Genomic DNA, 18237 nt, shown 5'->3' on the forward strand with positions numbered 1-18237 from the left:
GGGTTTCTTCTAACCGAAATACAGGTCACGTGCAAGTGCAACTGCATCCTCGCCTGGACTCGTCATCCATTCGACGCAATATGGCCCACACGGAATGCAGGTTGTGGCCCAAGTTACGTGGCCTACAGGCTACACTGCTACAGGCCCTCTCCTGCCCCAAGCTCCCAAACGACTATATAAATCCTCCTTATCTGATAATTTTTCTTATAAACCTCCCTCGTTTGCGAATTTTACAAAGTTCGGGTGGCTGGTAGTACTTTTAGGAACTCAAGGGTGGTAAGTGAAAATATAAAGTTGATTTTTATGTTTCTCTCAACTTTCTCATGAGAAGTTGAGAACACTCTAGACCCGAAGCTGGCGACAAGAGGAATTCAAACTACTGAATTGCATTTAAACCCTTCGTTAGTTCGTTTCATAAATCGATTCTCCCTCATCACATTTTCAATTGCTTCAGATCTATCTTGAACGGAAATCAGGTACGAATTTTTTTTTTTTTTTTTTGGGAAGTGTTTTCTGTTCGTTTAATTGCGGTTTTGTGAGATTGTTTCATAAAAAAAAATAGAAGAATTGATTAACTTCTGTTAAATTGTTGTATTATTTATGTGGATTAGTTTGTGTGATTTTAGTTTCTGCTTATGTAATTTCTGATTTTAGTGATTTAAGTTGGAGACTTATATCGTGACTCGTGAGTCATTTACATGCACCTTAATCAAGTTAAATTCAACTATTAATCTCTCACGGTGTTTGCTAATTTTAATTACATTGATTGATTTAGTTGCTATTAAATTCATGTTGTTTGTATATGAATAAGTTTCCTGTGGAGAAGTTTAGCATGTATGCATATGATCATATACGTATTCATATTTTATATGCAAGCTGTTTCTAATATTCAGTCTGTAGGAAGATGTGTAACAATCATGAAGATATGAGGAGGTCATATTATCCTATAATAATCATAGTTTATTTGTTGACCATTTTAGTCCCAAAGAGGAAAAACTTTTCTCACATGATTCACTGGTGTAACTTTGTGCTGAATTTAGAATCTTGAATCTGTAGGATCTGTTGTAAAGGAATGCAGAGGGAAAGACAAACTAGAGATGAATCAATGAATTCATCTAATAGAAGCATGATGTCCAGCATTTTTGGAGGAAGGGATCCATTTGATGACCTATTTTTCACTCGCCCATTTGGGAGTATATTTGAGCACAATAACATCTTTGATACACATGGTTCATCTTTGGATTTGCTACATTCAAATGCAAACAGTTCCAAGGGGCTAGTTATTGAAGAGATAGATTCTGATGATGAAGGAGAAGGAGAAGGGCAAAATGGTAATTCTGGGGTTGTTACGGATGACAACCCCCACAGAGTTGCCACATCTAGCAAAGATCCCCTTATAGAACATCCTGATGATGAAGGTATCACTCAAACTTTCATTCTAATTTTGAAGTAATGACTCATTCCATTACCTTGCTTATTTCCATTACCATGTTCATTCTATTCCATTCCATCCAACCAAATTCGTGTCTATTTTTACATTATGACAGAGGAAGTGAAGCAGACGCACTTCAACAAGAATCATAACAGGATTGATGGGAGCCGCTCCAAGAACCAAAGCATTAGTTTTAAAAAAGTTACATATGGTGGTATAAATGGAGCATACTACACTGCAACAACAACCAGAAAATCAAACAATGATGGAGTAAGTAATAAATATTCCACACTGTTTTGAATCGGATTTCCTGATTTTTTATATTAATTAATATATTATTATATTTGGCTATCAGGTGGTACTTGAAGACACCAAAGAAGCTAATAAAACAACAGGTCAAGCAACACATAGAATTTCTAAAGGAATACATGACAAGGTAACCAAATTTTTTAAATACAACCCGTGTACTTGTCGGGTTTTTGCAAATGAGCCCCTGAAAATCTTCTTTTGATTTGTTATTTGAGTATGTGGAAACTAAAGTTGGTTACGTGGTTTCTCACTAGGGTCACTCTGTCACTAGGAAACTTGGTACAGATGGGGAAGTGGACACAGTGCAGACCTTACATAACCTTAACCAAGGTTAGAGTTAGTTTGTAAACTATGGTTAATATACAGGAACATTTGCTCTTATTAACAAAGGCAATTGGTTTGCTTATTGCTTAGATGAGTTGGCTAGTTTTGAAGAAGAATGGAAGGGTAATGCTGACATGCACATCCCTGACTGGAACGAAGAATTTAACTCGTTTGGGAAGCCAAGTAAGCATAAGCAATAAGTAATCATTAAACAGTAAATAATAAATAGTAAACAGTAAACATCTTTTTTTATAATGATGGTTTTATATATAGGGTTTGGTAGCATGGGACCATTTGGGTTGGCGCTTGAGGCGGCAGATGGCTCCCAGAGAAGTGGGAGGTTGAGGGCTGAAAATCAAGAGCAGACAAGTTCTTCTAGAAGCCAACCTAAAAAGGTTGTTACAATCAACATAGATTGAGTCGAACGCATTATAGTTTAGTCAATATGGGTTATCAATGTATTTTTGGTAAATGTTGTTATAGTTCATTGAATACGTTTGTATGATTTGAGTTTGTATGTTGTGGTAATAGTGGTCGAAAATAAAAGTATTGTATTTGTTTTTTGAACTTGTTCCATTGGTGGATGTTATGTAGAAAGAAACTAGGGGGTGTTATCTATGCTGGAAGGAGAGCAAACAATGGAAGAAAAAACAAGGAACTCAATACTCTATATATTATTGAATTGGTAATCGAAGATTTGTTAGATTTTAGACTTACTCATGCAATATAAGAAAAATAACATGCTAGGGAATGAGAAACATTGTAGTTATGTGACTCGTACATATCCCAAGTAAAGAGAATTTGATTAATTTCATGATGAGATTTACAATCATATTGACATAATGACATTTGTATATAGGAACATCCTTTTTGATTTCTGATTAAGGTTTGAGTTACATTCAGGTTTGGGAAAAAAATTATATTGAGTTGTGGAGTCTAATACATTTTTTACAAACCTCGAATGATACATATGAGGTATTATTTAAAGGATATAGGGTTATAACTACCTAACACTGGGATAGAAAACCCAAATACATTTAGGTTGAGAGAAATTTAATATGCAAAGATGAGAAAATCTCCCTAAAATGGCTTAAACAAGTTTAAAGTTTCGAAATGGCAATACAAAATTGGTAATTACTTTTGGTAAAAAAAAATCAAAATAATATCTAAAACCATTTTTCCCATGACTATTTTTATGGTTATCTGAAAATATATAAAATGTCTATCAAATAAGAACACAAAATTCTGTAAGAATCTAGAACTCAATCACAAGTTTTGGATATAAGTTTGTGCAACAAAAGTCGATATTTAAAAAGTCGGTAGGCCTCACCCCCTATCTTTTTCTTTTTCCTTTCTGGAAGTTTCTATCACCCTCTTATTATTCTCCTATTCTCTCTTTCTCTCTTTGATTTCGAGCTTTAAAGGTAAGTTCTTCTTCTAGCTGAAATTGTTTACACTGTGTTTGTTCATCAGTAAAAATAAAACTGTCAACGCATTTCGCTGACCTTTGCTGTTCTTGTTTGCAAAATTCGTTAATTGCTTAGTTTCTCAGAGTAAAATGTCAAAACTATTTTGGGGCAAAGATCCATTTGATGATCCGTTCTTCACTGGTCATTTCCATGACCATGGTGGATCTAGAAAGGAGATAACAATCGAGGAATTGGACACCGATGGCGGAAATTCAGCTCCTAACACACAAGTATCAGTCACCAAAACCCCAACACACAAATCTCAAGGTACACAATTTGATCGTTAATTTATATTTTCCGTTTCTTAATCTTCATATGAATCTATGGCTGAACCATCTATAGAATCTGATAGCTTCAGCTTCCGAAGAGTTGCATATGGTGGTGTCAATGGAGTGTACTACAGTTCTTCTATAGGCCAAAGGACTGGTAGTGATGGGGTATGAATGATTGATTGCGTGGTTCTTGGTTTTTAATTCATCTTCTCTTTGAATTTTTTCTCCTTTGTATAGATTGTGATGTTGAAATGAAATATTTACAGGTGGTTTTTCTAGAAATCAAAGAAGAAGATAAGAGTGTGGGTCAAGCATTGCATACAATTTCCAGAGGAATACATGAGAAGGTGCAACTCTTTCTTTTGTTTGATCATTTCTCCCTACACCTATTAGGAAAAAAATAACGAGATACTTTCATGGACTTGTTTATTATAGCATCCTACTTCCATTTATTTCTATTTCACTGCTATAATTGGATAGATTTTCAAAGAATGATTTCCTAATAAGGAAAAATTGACTTCAATACACCTTGATAAGAAAAAATATAATGTTGTAATAAAAAGAAATAAAAGTATGTCAATGTTTCTTGTGTTTATTCTTAATGTTAAATAGAAAACTAATCATGTATGCTTGTGAAGGGTCATACACTGACAAAAAAACGCGACCCATTTGGCAAAGAGGATTCATTGCAAATTCTACATAATCTAAATGAGGGTATGTTTGATGTTTCCTTCTAAAAAGTTGTTTCTCATTGCTGAGTTGTACAAAACCTTATATTGTGTGGAATTATTTAGATGAACTAAATGCGATTTGAAGAAAATTGGAAAGTCAAAGCAGACAAGCATATACCTGGTTGGAATGACGGATTCAATTTGCTTGAGAATGCAGGTATCCAAAAGGGTTAAATGCAACCTACTTCTATAGCATTTGGCTTCCATTTCTTCCTATTACAACACTTTAATCTAAAAAACTACACAGCAATGTCATCAAAATCGAAAACAATCTGTTTGGGTAGATTTTAGAAATTTAAATGTATATGATGCTGTAGAAATAAATGGAAGTATGATGCTATAACAAACATATAATAAAAGCAGGTTGATATCTTTTTGTATCTAAAGATGGCATCTTTAAGTATTTATTGTTTTTACTTTTTATAGGGATGGAGGGTTATGGTGAGTTAGGTTGGAAAGATGAGGGGGGTTGGGGCAGGTGGACACTGCCATGGAGAGATGAGTGGGGAACGGATGGTGGTCAGCCCTCTTCTGGAAGGGTCAAAAAGGTTACCCCAGTTGATATCATGTAATCAACTCTAAGGGCGAGTTCACTTATGACTCGTCAGATGAGTTTAAAAACTATGGAGTTATACTAGATGCGCAAGTAGTTTGACATAAGTGTGTTTTTAATGTTATGTGGTTATATAAACTTTGACATAAGTTTATCCTTGTTTTATTATCGTGTGTTTGTTTTCTTGTTTTCTAAATTTCATTTATGTTTAAGTCTCAAAATCTATAGACTATAATTATTAGTGATTTGGTGTGACTAGATCAACAACAAAGGCAAAAAAAAAAAAAAAAAAAAAAAAGTCAATTAGAAATCAATCATTCCTAAATAAAAATGATTTTGTCACTTGTTATCTTGTAATGTATTATGTCATATGTGTTTTTTTTTTCGTTTTTTTGCACATGTTGTCTTATGTTTTTTCATTTTATTAAATTCCACATAATATTTAATATAATAAATAATAATAAATGCATATTAATTTTATTAATAAATTTTTTTTAATTTCAAAATTAATAAATTAAAGTTTTATTAGTTTTTTTGTTTATTATCTAAATTATTTGTTTAAATTTAAAAAAAAATTATAATTCAATATTTTTTTTCATTTTTCTTGTAAATTCAACCATTTCATATGTTCAAAATTTTATATTTAATGTATTGGTCTCATATCTGGTGAAAAATAAATGAAAATTAGAAATATATGTACACCACGTGTCATCTTCTCGTTGATTAGTCGTTACGTATTTTCCAATTAAAATTTAGAAATTATAAATTACATATTATTTCTTTAAGTTTAAAAGAATAAAATAAAACACAATTTGTCATTTATTTTCTCTACAAAAAACGAATACATATATATATATATATATATATATATATATATATATATATATATATATATATATATATATATATATAAGAGTAGTCCTTTTACCAAGTGTCATAATATTAGAACTCCTAATTAATATGATGACACTTGTCATTCTATTAATTCTCTATTTTAAATTCATTAAACCTCCTAATTAATGTGATGTTATTTGTCAATCTATTTATTCTTTATTTTAAATTTTAAATTTTATATTATTGTTTTCATTAGTTCACAAATAAAAAGAGTCTAATATATATGATAAATTAATTCCATATATTTATTTGAATCAATAATTATAATTTTACATAACTAATAAAAAAATCTCTTAATTAATAATGTATTTAAAATTTTATATAAAATAATTGATTAATAATTTTGAATTTTTAACTATGAATATTTAATTAATTTTGTAACCGTGGTTTCCACGGGTTATAAACTATTATATATATATATATATATATATATATATATATATATATATATATATATATATATATATATATATATATATATGTATCTTCCTTAATAAATGAAGGGTTTTTTTATACATGTCAATCTCTCATTAATTTTGACACTTGTCATTTTGTGGTATTTTTGAAATAAATATTATCCACTTGTCAATTTGTCAATTTTTTATTTGTTTCAATTTTTTAAAATTAAACTCATACTTATATATGTAAAGTATTAAATATCATATATATGATATTAAATTGAAATAAATACGTTTTTTTTTCCTTTCTTTTTTTAAAGTTGTAAATTAAAAAATATTTTATGTTTTATTTTAATTTAATATTTAAATTTTTTAAATCAACCCGTGTAATACACGGGTCTCACACCTAGTATATATATATATATATATATATATATATATATATATATATATATATATATATATATATATATTTCTTAAAACAAAAATAAAAAAGTTCATAAAGTACTAGTTTTTTAAAAATAATATATGTTTTTTGTTATTAAAACTATTTTTTATTTTATAGAGTATATATTTTTATAATCTTAAAAACAATAAAATTAATTATAAGATTAGTCTTTAATAAAAGATAAAATATTGATTTCATAAAAAAAAAATCTAAAATAAATAGGCTTTTATATGGATGTCAGAAAATGATAATACTTAGTTACTACCGGGTGTACAAAAACGATAGAGAAATTAAATTGTCTCCTAGGAGGCAATTTAATTTCTCAAAACGATTTTGTACCGGTTTCGAAACGATATAATTTTTTTAGACCAGTTTCGGAAGGTCTAGATCGGAATTTTTTTATTCGGCTCATATATATTACCCTTGATCAAGAACACACACACACACATATATATATATATATATATACACACACACACACACACACACATATATATATATATATATATGTGTGTGTGTGTGTGTGTCTCCAGTCATAGGCTTGATTCCATACCAACATTTGACTCCGGCATAATAACTTTCTCCACATTACCATCCTTAGGAATATCAATCATTTTCGCTCGACGCTCTACATCACGAGAACTACTACCAGCCAACTTTTGCGGACACAACCGACGAACAAGAGCTAGATTCCCCGCACCCACTCCCCCAACACTCTTGTAACGTCCCATTTTTATCGACCAATGTTTTTTCATTTTTATTAGGTTAAAACCTCCAAATTTATAAATCCATTATTAAGAAAACCATTTATTCCAAATTAAATTTATTAAAAATCAGAGTATTATAGGAAATGCTAAATCTTCAATGTTGTTAATGAGTGTGTACAGCCCCGCTTTCGTCTTCTCATAGCTACTGGTGATACCTGAAACAATAAACGACTGCGTAAGCATAAAACTTAGTAAGTTTCCCCCCAAAATACCCCATACGAATAATTATACAAGAGTGCATAATGGCCACTCTTCGGGCCTTCGACCTAACTAGACCGTCTCGCAGGCCTTCAGTGTATCCAGGCCAGAATACCAGGGTTTATGGGTCTACCGTGTCTACCCAACCGCTCCTCCCGAGCCTTTGTGCCTATGGCTTATAGCTGGCCCGCACCGGGTATCTTGGCCTACAACATAAAGCAGGACCGCCTCAACCTAAACCAAACACACATGTCGACATATAAACAATCAGGATCAAGTAGGTATATAATCAGTGTTGTAAAACTCGTCGAAATGATCGATTACTCCTCCGAGTACTCGCTACTCGCCCCCTTACCGAGGCGAGTTACAGAATCCCGAGTACTCCCCAATCGACCCCTTAATGAACTGATCAGTGTTGTAAAACTCGGTCAACTCGGTGATTACTATGTATAATATACTTAATGATTTATTATTTAACACGCATACATGTGATTATTACTACATATATACCTTAAATTTTTAGTAATTATTCATGAAGTGAGACCGTTATGTGTGTTTTATTTTTTGTGTTTTCACATGTATCCAGTTTTATTGTATATTTCAATCAACTTATGATTTTATCTTATGATTTTTACATATATAATTTCTGTAAAAATATTTCTACATGAGTTACCAAATCCGAGTACCCCCTGGATACTCTCGACTCTTGAGTACTCCTGGGTACTCGCTACTCAGTAGTCAGCCGAACAGGTACCAAGTAGCGAGTTCTACAACCCTGCATATAATACAGACAAACAACAATCATACAACTCACTACCATCTACTAGTCCTCTGACAACATATAGTCCCGCTACTATCATTATTTAGTCATTTGTAGTCCTTGGGGTTGGAAGTGTAGAGCCAATATAAGTATAAGGGCCAAGGTTGCAACCTTGGATCAAGAAGGGGTACGATGAGCGTACATAAGAGTACACAAAGCATACTAAGGTTCACCTTAGTACGTTGGGCGTACTTATGTCAGGATGAAACCATAATATTTAGGTTTTGAGGCTATATAAGCAACCTTATGAGCTCATAACCCTCCCTTACCTCAGCCTCCACTGTTTAGAGCCATTTTCCCCAAACCCTAGCTATTTCATTGAGTGTGTGAGCTTATAGAGTGTATTTTGAGTGTTTTGAGAAGAAGGTGTTGCATCAAGGAATTGGAGAAGAAGATCAAGCTTGTAGATCTGAAGTTGGTTGGTGCCCTAGAAGCTCTAGAAGGTAAAAAAACTTCAAACTTTATTCATGCATCTTATATATCTTGCTATTTTGGCTTTAAGGAACCATTTCTTGTCCCAAAGTCACAAGATGGTGCATGATGTGATTTGGACAAAATAAACTGTCCTTCTAGACTCTTGAAGAGGTTTTGAGTGATAAAAACGATGTCCCAATGGCTTAAGATGTCCATGCATGGAGTAGGAAGGTCTTAATGGATTAAGACCAAGTATAAAGAGCTTTATGGATATCCAAAGTGTTAAAGTTTGTTACTTTATGAGTCCTAGACACATTTGGTCATTGGATCTGAAGTTTGGGCTTAAGTGCTTAAGTCATTAAGCACTTATTATGGTTTTAGCAAATCACTACCTATGCCCAACGTAAATCCAGTACACCATGTGTACTGAGTCAACCACCCCGATGGTGATCAACATCAGGAAGAGTACGCCCAGCATACCAGAGAAGTATGCCCCACGTATCTCCTCTGATGGGCCTTTGTCATTTGGGCTTTGGGATTCGGGCCACCTTTAGACTAGTTGGACTTGGGCCTTTGCTGGACTTTATGAATATGGTGTTTTGGGCTACTTTTGAATATGGATCTTGGAATGAGGCCCAATTAGGGAGTTGGGCCCAATTTGGTGAACCGGGCCAATAATGAGCCTTGCATATGTGGATTTGTGGTCGTGGATTTGGTATTGGGCCTTGGCCCAAATTAGAGAAAATGCAAAATGGACTATATGGATCCCTTAGTCAAGATTGATACCTCATGTATTGACTTGGTATTTATTATATGATAGTTCGGGATTCCCGGTGAGACATCGATCAGAGGTTTTCAGTACTTTCAGCACTACTTGCGAGGTGAGTTTTCCTCACTATACTCAAGGGTCTAAGGCACCAAGGCCGGCCCTTTGGATTGTTATTCGGGTATGTTATGCTAGTATGATCTGTTAGATTGGTATCCTGGTATTTAGGATGGTATTATGTATTATGTGACTATGATTCGTTAGATCGGTTTGTTTGTCTATAGGCTGTTATGTGACTTTCTGTTATATATGCACATGTTTTTTTGGCGGTTGAGGCTTATCTGCTTTGTGCGAAAGCCAATAGACCTGGGCATTCCAACCTGTTGGTTGTGGGTCATGAGTATTCCATCCCAAGGATGATTGGACTCATAATATATGGGCATTCCAACCTTTTGGTTGTGAGCCTGGGGTATTCCATCCCGATGATGATTGGACCCATAGTATGTTGGCATTCCAACCGGATGGTTGAGGGTAGGGATGAGCAAAAGGACCGAGCCGGCCCGAACCGGCCCGAACCGGACCGGAACCTGGAACCGGCTTCGGCCAAAATCAAGAACCGAACCGGCCCGGCGATTCTACCGGTTCCCGGTTCCTACTGGTTCTTGTCGTGTCTTCTAATGTTGGAACCGGCCCTCGAAAAATAGCATCATACGGTTCCGGTTTTTACCGGTTCTACCGGTTTTTGCCGGTTCTACCGGTTCCGGTTATATCGGTTCCGGTTCCTACCGGTTCCAAAAATCAACAAAAATAACGTCCCGGTCCCGGCCCGACCGGTTCCATCGGGTTCCGGTTCCGGTTCCGGTACCGGTTCCGGCCGGTTCCCCGGTCCATATGCTCATCCCTAGTTGAGGGCCTGGGGTATTCCAACCCGATGGTTTACTGGACCCGTAGTATGTTGTTTATGATTATATGTGTATTGTTGTGTGTATGGGCATTTTGGGGGAACTCACTAAGCCTCGGGCCTAGAGTTTCAGTTTATTGTTTCAGGTACATCAAGGGATCGCTGAAAGTCAAAGGCGTGATCTTACAACTCCTCACATTTGTGTTTATGTTTCTGGGATACTCTAATACTATATATTTTGAAAAAAAGTTTTGTAATGATTAATGGTTTTGAAATGTTTTTAAAAGTTTAAATCTGGAATGATTTTTATGAGCGTTACAAGCAACCAGAGGTGAGACAACCACCCGAATAGATGATCCTACTCTAGAGCCATAACCAAACAAGGAACAGTCAAGAAAGCCTAGACCAAGAGTTCTTAAGTTATACTACATGACCACAAAGAGTCCCTAAGGGCACTCCATAGATGATAACCAGCAAGCATAAATAACACACACGTCTACAGATTAATACAGCAAGGACATATTCAATACCATCATGTAGAGTTAACAGATCACTACAACATAGCACCATACCTGATACCAAAACACAGATCTAACAGATCACAACATAGCAACATACTAAATATCAACAATTCAAGGAATGCATAACCGTATATAACCAGAGGTGAGATAAACATCCGGGCGGGTGATCCTATTTTAGAACCACGACCAAAAAAGGAACAGATAAAAGCGCCTAGATCAAGATTCTTCAGTCTATCCTACATGAATATATACATTCCCCAATTCACCCCTCTACTAACATATAATCAAAACTAATGGTCCGACATTGGTGCCTTCGACCCACGATACAATGAGGCAAAACTCACTTTAATATGCGTGTAGGTAACCACCGCAGTAACGAATAACTCTAGCAACTTCAACTCACTTCTAATAACCTATAGGAAGATCTTGAGTCAATACTTGATCATAGGTTATAGTCACTCGCAACAATGACTACCTCTCATGAAATAACAATTAGGGTTCCACATAAAATGACGATTAAGGTTCCACATATGAAGGTTAAGTAAGGACACTTAACCCATTAAGGACATGATTATATACGGGTAGGACTGATTAAGGTTTGACTCAGTCATTATTGGTTATAATAATGATCTAAGCAATAACCCAAATACGCGCCCAATCATTGTCTAAAATAGGGCTTCCCGATTCTAGGGTTTTCCATATAAAATCATAACTATGTTTAGTGTGGAACACTAACCCCTTAAGGACTTGATTCATTAAGTCCAATAATGTATTAAGTTAATCGTAGGGAATTAACGAGTATAGTTTAAAATTCAACTAAAAGTTCAACATGGGTCTCGATAGAACTCCAAAACTAGGGTTTTCTTGACATTAGGGTTTTCTAAACCCTAATTAGGGTTTCCAACCCAAACACGTGCCACTCGGACTAAAATGAGATGTTTAGGTAGTTTAATGTTTAATAAGTCGGGCACCACCCACTGCCACCTCAGAGAGTAGTGGTCGGCGGCGGTCATTGGCAGTGGGAGGCGACAACCACCACTTTTAATGGCAGGAGTTATGAATTTTTAAGCTAAAATACTATCCAAAGCATTCTGATTCACATGAAATGTCAATCCAACACACACATAGCCACCCCAAGGTGGTGGTTAGTGGCGACAGAACGGTGGAAGCCACCATGGTCAACTACCATGGTAGGTTTCCCTTTGTTTTCCGACCAACATACACCCACACGATGTAACACCTGCAGATTCAGGCTAGTCAATTTAGAGACAATGAGCGTTAAAGATGATTTTTTTGATATAATATTATTTAGAATAAATAATCTTAACCAAAGTATAGTATATGTCACAAGGATTTCGTGCATATAAAGCACGCTGAAATCTGACTTATAACGAAGAAGTTATGACCCGTCGAAATTTTGCGACAAAACCGGCACGGCTTCACGTATCGTAAAAAGTGATTTTTTTACAAAATAATTTTTAGCCTTAACAATTTAAACGAAAGACATAGTATATGTTAAAATGAGAACGTACAAAAAAAGAACATCCAAATCTGACTTCGTTTGAGAAAGTTATGATTTTCTAAGATTTAGCATAGTAGTGCACAACCCGAAAATCGAATTTTAGATCGATCGATTTTTAGCCGATACAACCTATATGAGAATTAAAGATCTCATTAATAGAATCTCAACGATATAAAGACAGTCAAAATCGGACGTCGGATGACAAAGTTATGATTTTTTTACGGACTTTAACTGTCTAAGTCTGTTAAGATATAAATTTAAAAATAAAGTCAAAATTAGCCGACAGAGTCTAAACGAAAGTTGTAGATCTCGTCGATACCTACGCGTGTATATAAAGAACATCAAAAACGGATCTCACAACGGCTTGCCACCAGATGCTGACACGTGACATGGGAACGCCCAACGTTCAGCGAGGGAACGCTCAACGTTCGTTCATCAGACAACCTATAAATAGAGGTGCAAATATCTCATTTTCTTCATACTTTTCCAATTATCTTATCTCACTTACTTCCAGATCTTCTAAGTTTTTCCCTAGCACTTACTAAGTGTTAGTGGCAAATCCCAGAGCACCATAAGGCTCCGAGAAGAAGAGCTTTCGACTCAGAAGTTCTACCCGCGCGAAGCCTGGTTCCTCGCTAAAACCCCTTGTAAGTGAGTTATGTTTACCCTACTTTAAGTATAACTTATGTTTAAGTTCATTATTGTTATTATGAACATATAAACAAGATTTAAGTGATTCAAATTCATTATACTAATTGATCTACATATGTGAAAGGTGTCTAGAATGGCCACGTTGGCTTGGTTGTTGGATTTCAGAAAAGTTATATGCTGAAATGGTCCTACCTCCTAACTGTCATGCCTCGCTGATCCTTACTTGATAGATCATGACATAGACCTTGATTTGATGATAAATCTAGACTAATAATTAGTCGCAATAAATATTAGAGTAAAATCTGGTGATAATAATACGTGGTTTCGTTAAAGGGAAAGATGATTGTTAGAAACGAAGCACTGCCCAAATTTTGAGTCATCACTTTAACAAGTGAGTGCATAGTCCTTTTCATGAACATGATTTTAATACAAGTATTAATAAAAGTATTAAATATATGCTAAAAGTTTATATGTGAGTTATACGCTTATTATATGGAAATATGTGTTATATGTATATTTGATGATATACACTATGCGAACCAGACATGGTTCTATATATGTTGAGATGTATTTACATGATAATATTAATAAAAGTATTACATATGAGAAGATAAATGTATGTTAATACTTAATACTCTACATAAAATATTACACTAAATTAAGATAGTGTTGCCAAAACAGAGTTAGCATTGAAAGTTGATTATAAGCATTGTAGGCTTGCTTAGTGATGAAATAAGACTTAAAAGAGATGTTTAGTTTAATTAAGATTGGATATTGGGTATATCTTATCAAGGGTACGTATGTGATCGGAATACAGTAGAAACTCTTTTCGAGGAGATTGATGATCAATGGAATTTCTAAGTACCAAGTCTTTTCAAAGCTCTGTGTCATAGGTGATGCATGTCTCGGGGTATTGTTATGTTCTAGGGTACGAGTCCTACTCGTACCAGGGTACTATAATGTGCCAGAAGTACTATCATGTACAAAGTCCTTCTTTTTAACACTATTGTGTGTCGGGGTACGGGGGTGTACATGAGTACTTTAATAGTATTTCCCTATAGTTTTTATTTTGAAGAGCTTTAGAGTCATCGTTTCTTTTTATGAAGTGATCGGAGGAGCTTCATGTGTCAACGTTTCCTTTCACGAAGTAATTGAGGGAACATCGTAGACTGCCTAATAGAGTGTGTCAGAAATAGACCACCACTAGGTATGTCTGACGTTGTATTACCGGATAGGGTGAGTCTGGGGGAAAATACCGCACAGTGTTAGACCACTGCTATGCATAGTTATATAGATAACCATCCCTGACTTAATTGTCATGTTGTTGTTTTTACGAACAGAGGTCCGTGGTGTAACTTGTATCATTCCCCTCATTTGATGTATTTATCGACCCTCGTTTGCTGCCAGGGAATTTGTAACACCCCAACTCTCAGTTATAAACTTTTCAGTATTTTCTTTATTTTTAAAGGTATACTCGATGATTTGGATGCCCTGACTCGTCGAGTAGGAACAAATTTGGCCGCGGGTTTTAAGTGACCAACTCGACGCGTTGGAGGACACAACTCAACGAGTTGGAGCTGGCGGATGAAACCCTAATTTCCAGGGTCTATCACCCTATTTAAAGGATCATTATCCTCCCTTGGCCTCCCCTCAGCGTCCCCTTGAGCTCTGAACCCCTAATTCGCGTGTGCTCTCCATTTTATGTGATTTTAAAGCTTGGAAAGTGATTTGGAAGAAGAAGGCTTGAAGTATAAGAGGATTGGAGCATAAGAGGAGCTGGTGGATCTGACTCTTCTGCTTATTGGCATCATTTTGAAGGTAACAAGTCGTTAACTTGACTTTCCTCCTTCTAGATCTTTTCATGTTTAAGATTAGGGATTTTCTAGCATGTATGTGAACCATTTTCGGGTATGGGCTAGGATTTGAAGTTGCAACTTCAGATCTAAACTTATCTTGGTCTCTATAGCTATAAAGTTTTCAGCTTTAGCAAGTATGAGCCTTCCCTTTTGAGTTAAACCCCATTATAATCTTGGATTTGGTATTCTAAGCCTCTAGAGCCTTGCATGCACGTAAAGTGTGCAACTTTACGTGATAAACATACCTTGGGAAGCTTGATCTGCAATATAGAGCTTTGTAATAGCTTAAAATCATTTGAATGAGGGTTGGGCTGAAAGGACTCGGATGAAGATTTATGGATTTTGGTTTCTGCATAGACTGGGCGAGTCAGTGAAACGACTCGATGAGCCAGTTAGGGTTCCTCCCGACATTTGGACATGCTTGGACTCGATGAGTTGCCTGGAAACTCGACGAGTCGACTAGGGTTTTTATGACTCTGTGAGTTCTGGACGAACTCGACGAGTCGGTACATTGTACTCGACGAGCATGGACTGTTGACCTTGACCATTGACTTTGACTTTGACCAAGGGTTGACCAATTTGACTTCTGAGGGAAATTTGGTAATTTGGGAATTTATAGAATTGGATCATTGGTAGGTGTTGGTGTTGGTATTAGGGGTGAGCAAACCCGAACCAAGAAACCGACAAAAACCAACAAAACCGAAACCGAAAAAACCGAAACCGAATCAAAACCGACGGTGTGGGTTTTAAATTTGTAGAAACCGACTTTCTGGGTTCGGTTTCGGTTTTTCCCCCAGAAACCAACCCAACAACCCAAAAAACCGACCCCTCTTTAAAACCGAGAAACCGACCCAGCAAACCCGCAAACCCGATGCTTTTTACTGATTATTTTATGTTTATATATATATATATATATATATATATATATTAAAAAAATAATAATAAATAAAAGAAGCTTAGTTGTTTTTTTTAATTATTTAACTAATTGTTACATTTCTGGAAAAAAGGGTTCAAACCCTAAACCCATGGGTTTAAACCCAGAAACCGTAAGTGTATGGGTTGAACCCAAGAAATTGAGAAACCGCCCAAACCGATATCAGAAACCGAGAAACCGAATCGACCAGAAACCGACCCTATTGGGTTCTGAAAACCAGAAAGCGATCATTTATGGGTTGGGTTGGGTTGGGGTCCAAAACTGACCCAAACTGACCCATGCACAGCCCTAGTTGGTATTAGAGTTGCATTTGGAGGAGGTTGATATTATCATTCCGAGCTACTTGAGAGGTAAGTTGTCCTCATTATACTAACAGGGTCGAATGCACCAATACCGTCCCTTTTCGGATTTGTATCCGGGTTTATTGCATGTTATATTTTATGATATGTATCCTGGTTATAGGATGGTTGCTATGTTAGAGATCGATTAGATCAGTATCCTGGTTATAGGATGGTTGTTATGTTAGTGATCGGTTAGATCGTTATCATGATTATAGGATGGTTGCCATGATTAGTGATATGTTAGATCTGCATGACTATATGTTTATATGTATGTGCACATGTTTGTTGGTTTGAGGGATTGGGTTGAGGTAGGTCATGTTGTGTGCTATAGGCCAAGACACCCAGGGCGGACCGGATAGACTGCAAGCTCGGGCTAGGCAAATTAATCAGGCCGAAGGCACGACGAGCAATCCGGATAGGCTAAAGGCCCCAAGGAGGGCAGTCCAGACATGCCGAGGGCTTGGAGAACGATCCAGATAGACTGGGGACCGGGAGTCGGTCCAGTCAGATTGATGGCTCATTATGCATGTTGTATTTATTTATATGATATGGTTATATCTGTATGTCTTTGGTATTTTGGGGGAAACTCACTAAGCTTCCGGATTATAGTTGTTGATTATGTTTCAGGTACTTCTGGTTATCGTGGGAAGGCGAAGGCGTGATCGTACAACTCGTCATATCTTATGATTTTATGATTTGATTCTGGGAAACTCTGACATTATATTATTTTGAAAGAAGTTTTGTAACAATCATTGGTTTTTAAATGTTTTAAAAAGTTTAAATTTGGCATGATTTTTATGGATGCTACAAGTTGGTATCAGAGCCTTGGTTTGAGTGAATTGGAGGAAACACTCGCGTGTCTCCAGTCTCAAACTGAGGACAAGATTTTAAAACAATTTTCTTAAAGTGTTTTCAAAATAATAAAAGAGGATGCAAGTGTACGATCAGCCAGAGCTCGCAAATAGACCCCAAGATACCTTACATATTATTTGATTTATGTGATATGTTAGTGTTGGGTTTTGAGCATTCTAACACTCCTAAGTATACATGCAACCCTAAATACCTTGGATCTATGTTTTCTCTATTATACATGCAAATAAGAACTTCCAAGGTATTATCCTAATCTAGCATACAAAAACAATGAATGTAACAAGATAGAATACATACCTCTTGATGTAGAAAGTCTTCATGAAGCTTGAGTGCCTAGCTCCAATAGTGTGGAAGCCTCAAATGGAATCACAATCACCAAAACACTTAGAATAACTTGAGAGAATTCTACAACTCATGAAATCGGCTAGCCCTTTTATTTCACACTCTAGTGGCCGATTTTGGTCAAGAATAAGATGCTTATATAGTTAGGGTTACACCATGTAAACCCTAATTGACATGGCTTTTCATTTCCATGATCCATGGGTACAAATACACCATGGAGCATCCATGGACCATCCTATGGGTTTTGGCCCAACTTGATTATCCATAGAGCATTAGCCCACTATACAAGTATGGATGATTTACACAATCAACCCATATATTTAATTAGTCTTCTTTTGATCACTTAATTAATCCTAGATTAATTCTTGATCAATACTAATTAAATAATCTTATTATTCTTATTATTAATATACTAGAACTTATAATATATTAATAACCATAAGTGTCTTATTTCTCTCATTATAGTCTATCCAAGTGCATGATGGTATGCAACCCAAATGGACC

The 18237-nt window shown here is 35.5% G+C and overlaps 2 protein-coding genes across 3 annotated transcripts; both read left to right on the forward strand.

Moving 5' to 3' along the window:
- Positions 1-236: 236 nt before the first annotated feature.
- LOC145061188 (uncharacterized) lies at positions 237-2781 on the forward strand. The gene is made up of 7 exons (XM_079008595.1): positions 237-476; positions 1057-1418; positions 1548-1702; positions 1788-1868; positions 1996-2071; positions 2156-2248; positions 2339-2781. The coding sequence occupies exons 2-7, from the start codon at positions 1073-1075 to the stop codon at positions 2482-2484; spliced, it is 897 nt and encodes a 298-aa protein (XP_078864721.1). The 5' UTR covers positions 237-476; positions 1057-1072; the 3' UTR covers positions 2485-2781.
- A 564-nt stretch (positions 2782-3345) lies between these two features.
- Positions 3346-5255, forward strand: LOC145062122 (uncharacterized). 2 transcript variants are annotated; one of them, XM_079009759.1, is made up of 7 exons: positions 3346-3489; positions 3610-3801; positions 3877-3971; positions 4073-4153; positions 4445-4520; positions 4601-4694; positions 4964-5255. In XM_079009759.1, exons 2-6 carry the CDS (start codon positions 3624-3626, stop codon positions 4618-4620), a joined length of 450 nt encoding a protein of 149 aa, XP_078865885.1. In that variant the 5' UTR covers positions 3346-3489; positions 3610-3623; the 3' UTR covers positions 4621-4694; positions 4964-5255. The 2 variants fall into 2 exon arrangements, with proteins under 2 accessions (XP_078865885.1, XP_078865886.1); XM_079009760.1 differs by lacking the exon at positions 3346-3489 and having other exon boundaries at positions 3500-3801.
- The last annotated feature ends 12982 nt before the right edge of the window (positions 5256-18237 follow it).

Source organism: Lactuca serriola, chromosome 7, assembly GCF_051521515.1.
Source record: "Lactuca serriola cultivar US96UC23 chromosome 7, Lser_US96UC23_V15, whole genome shotgun sequence".
Classification (NCBI taxonomy): Eukaryota; Viridiplantae; Streptophyta; class Magnoliopsida; order Asterales; family Asteraceae; genus Lactuca; species Lactuca serriola.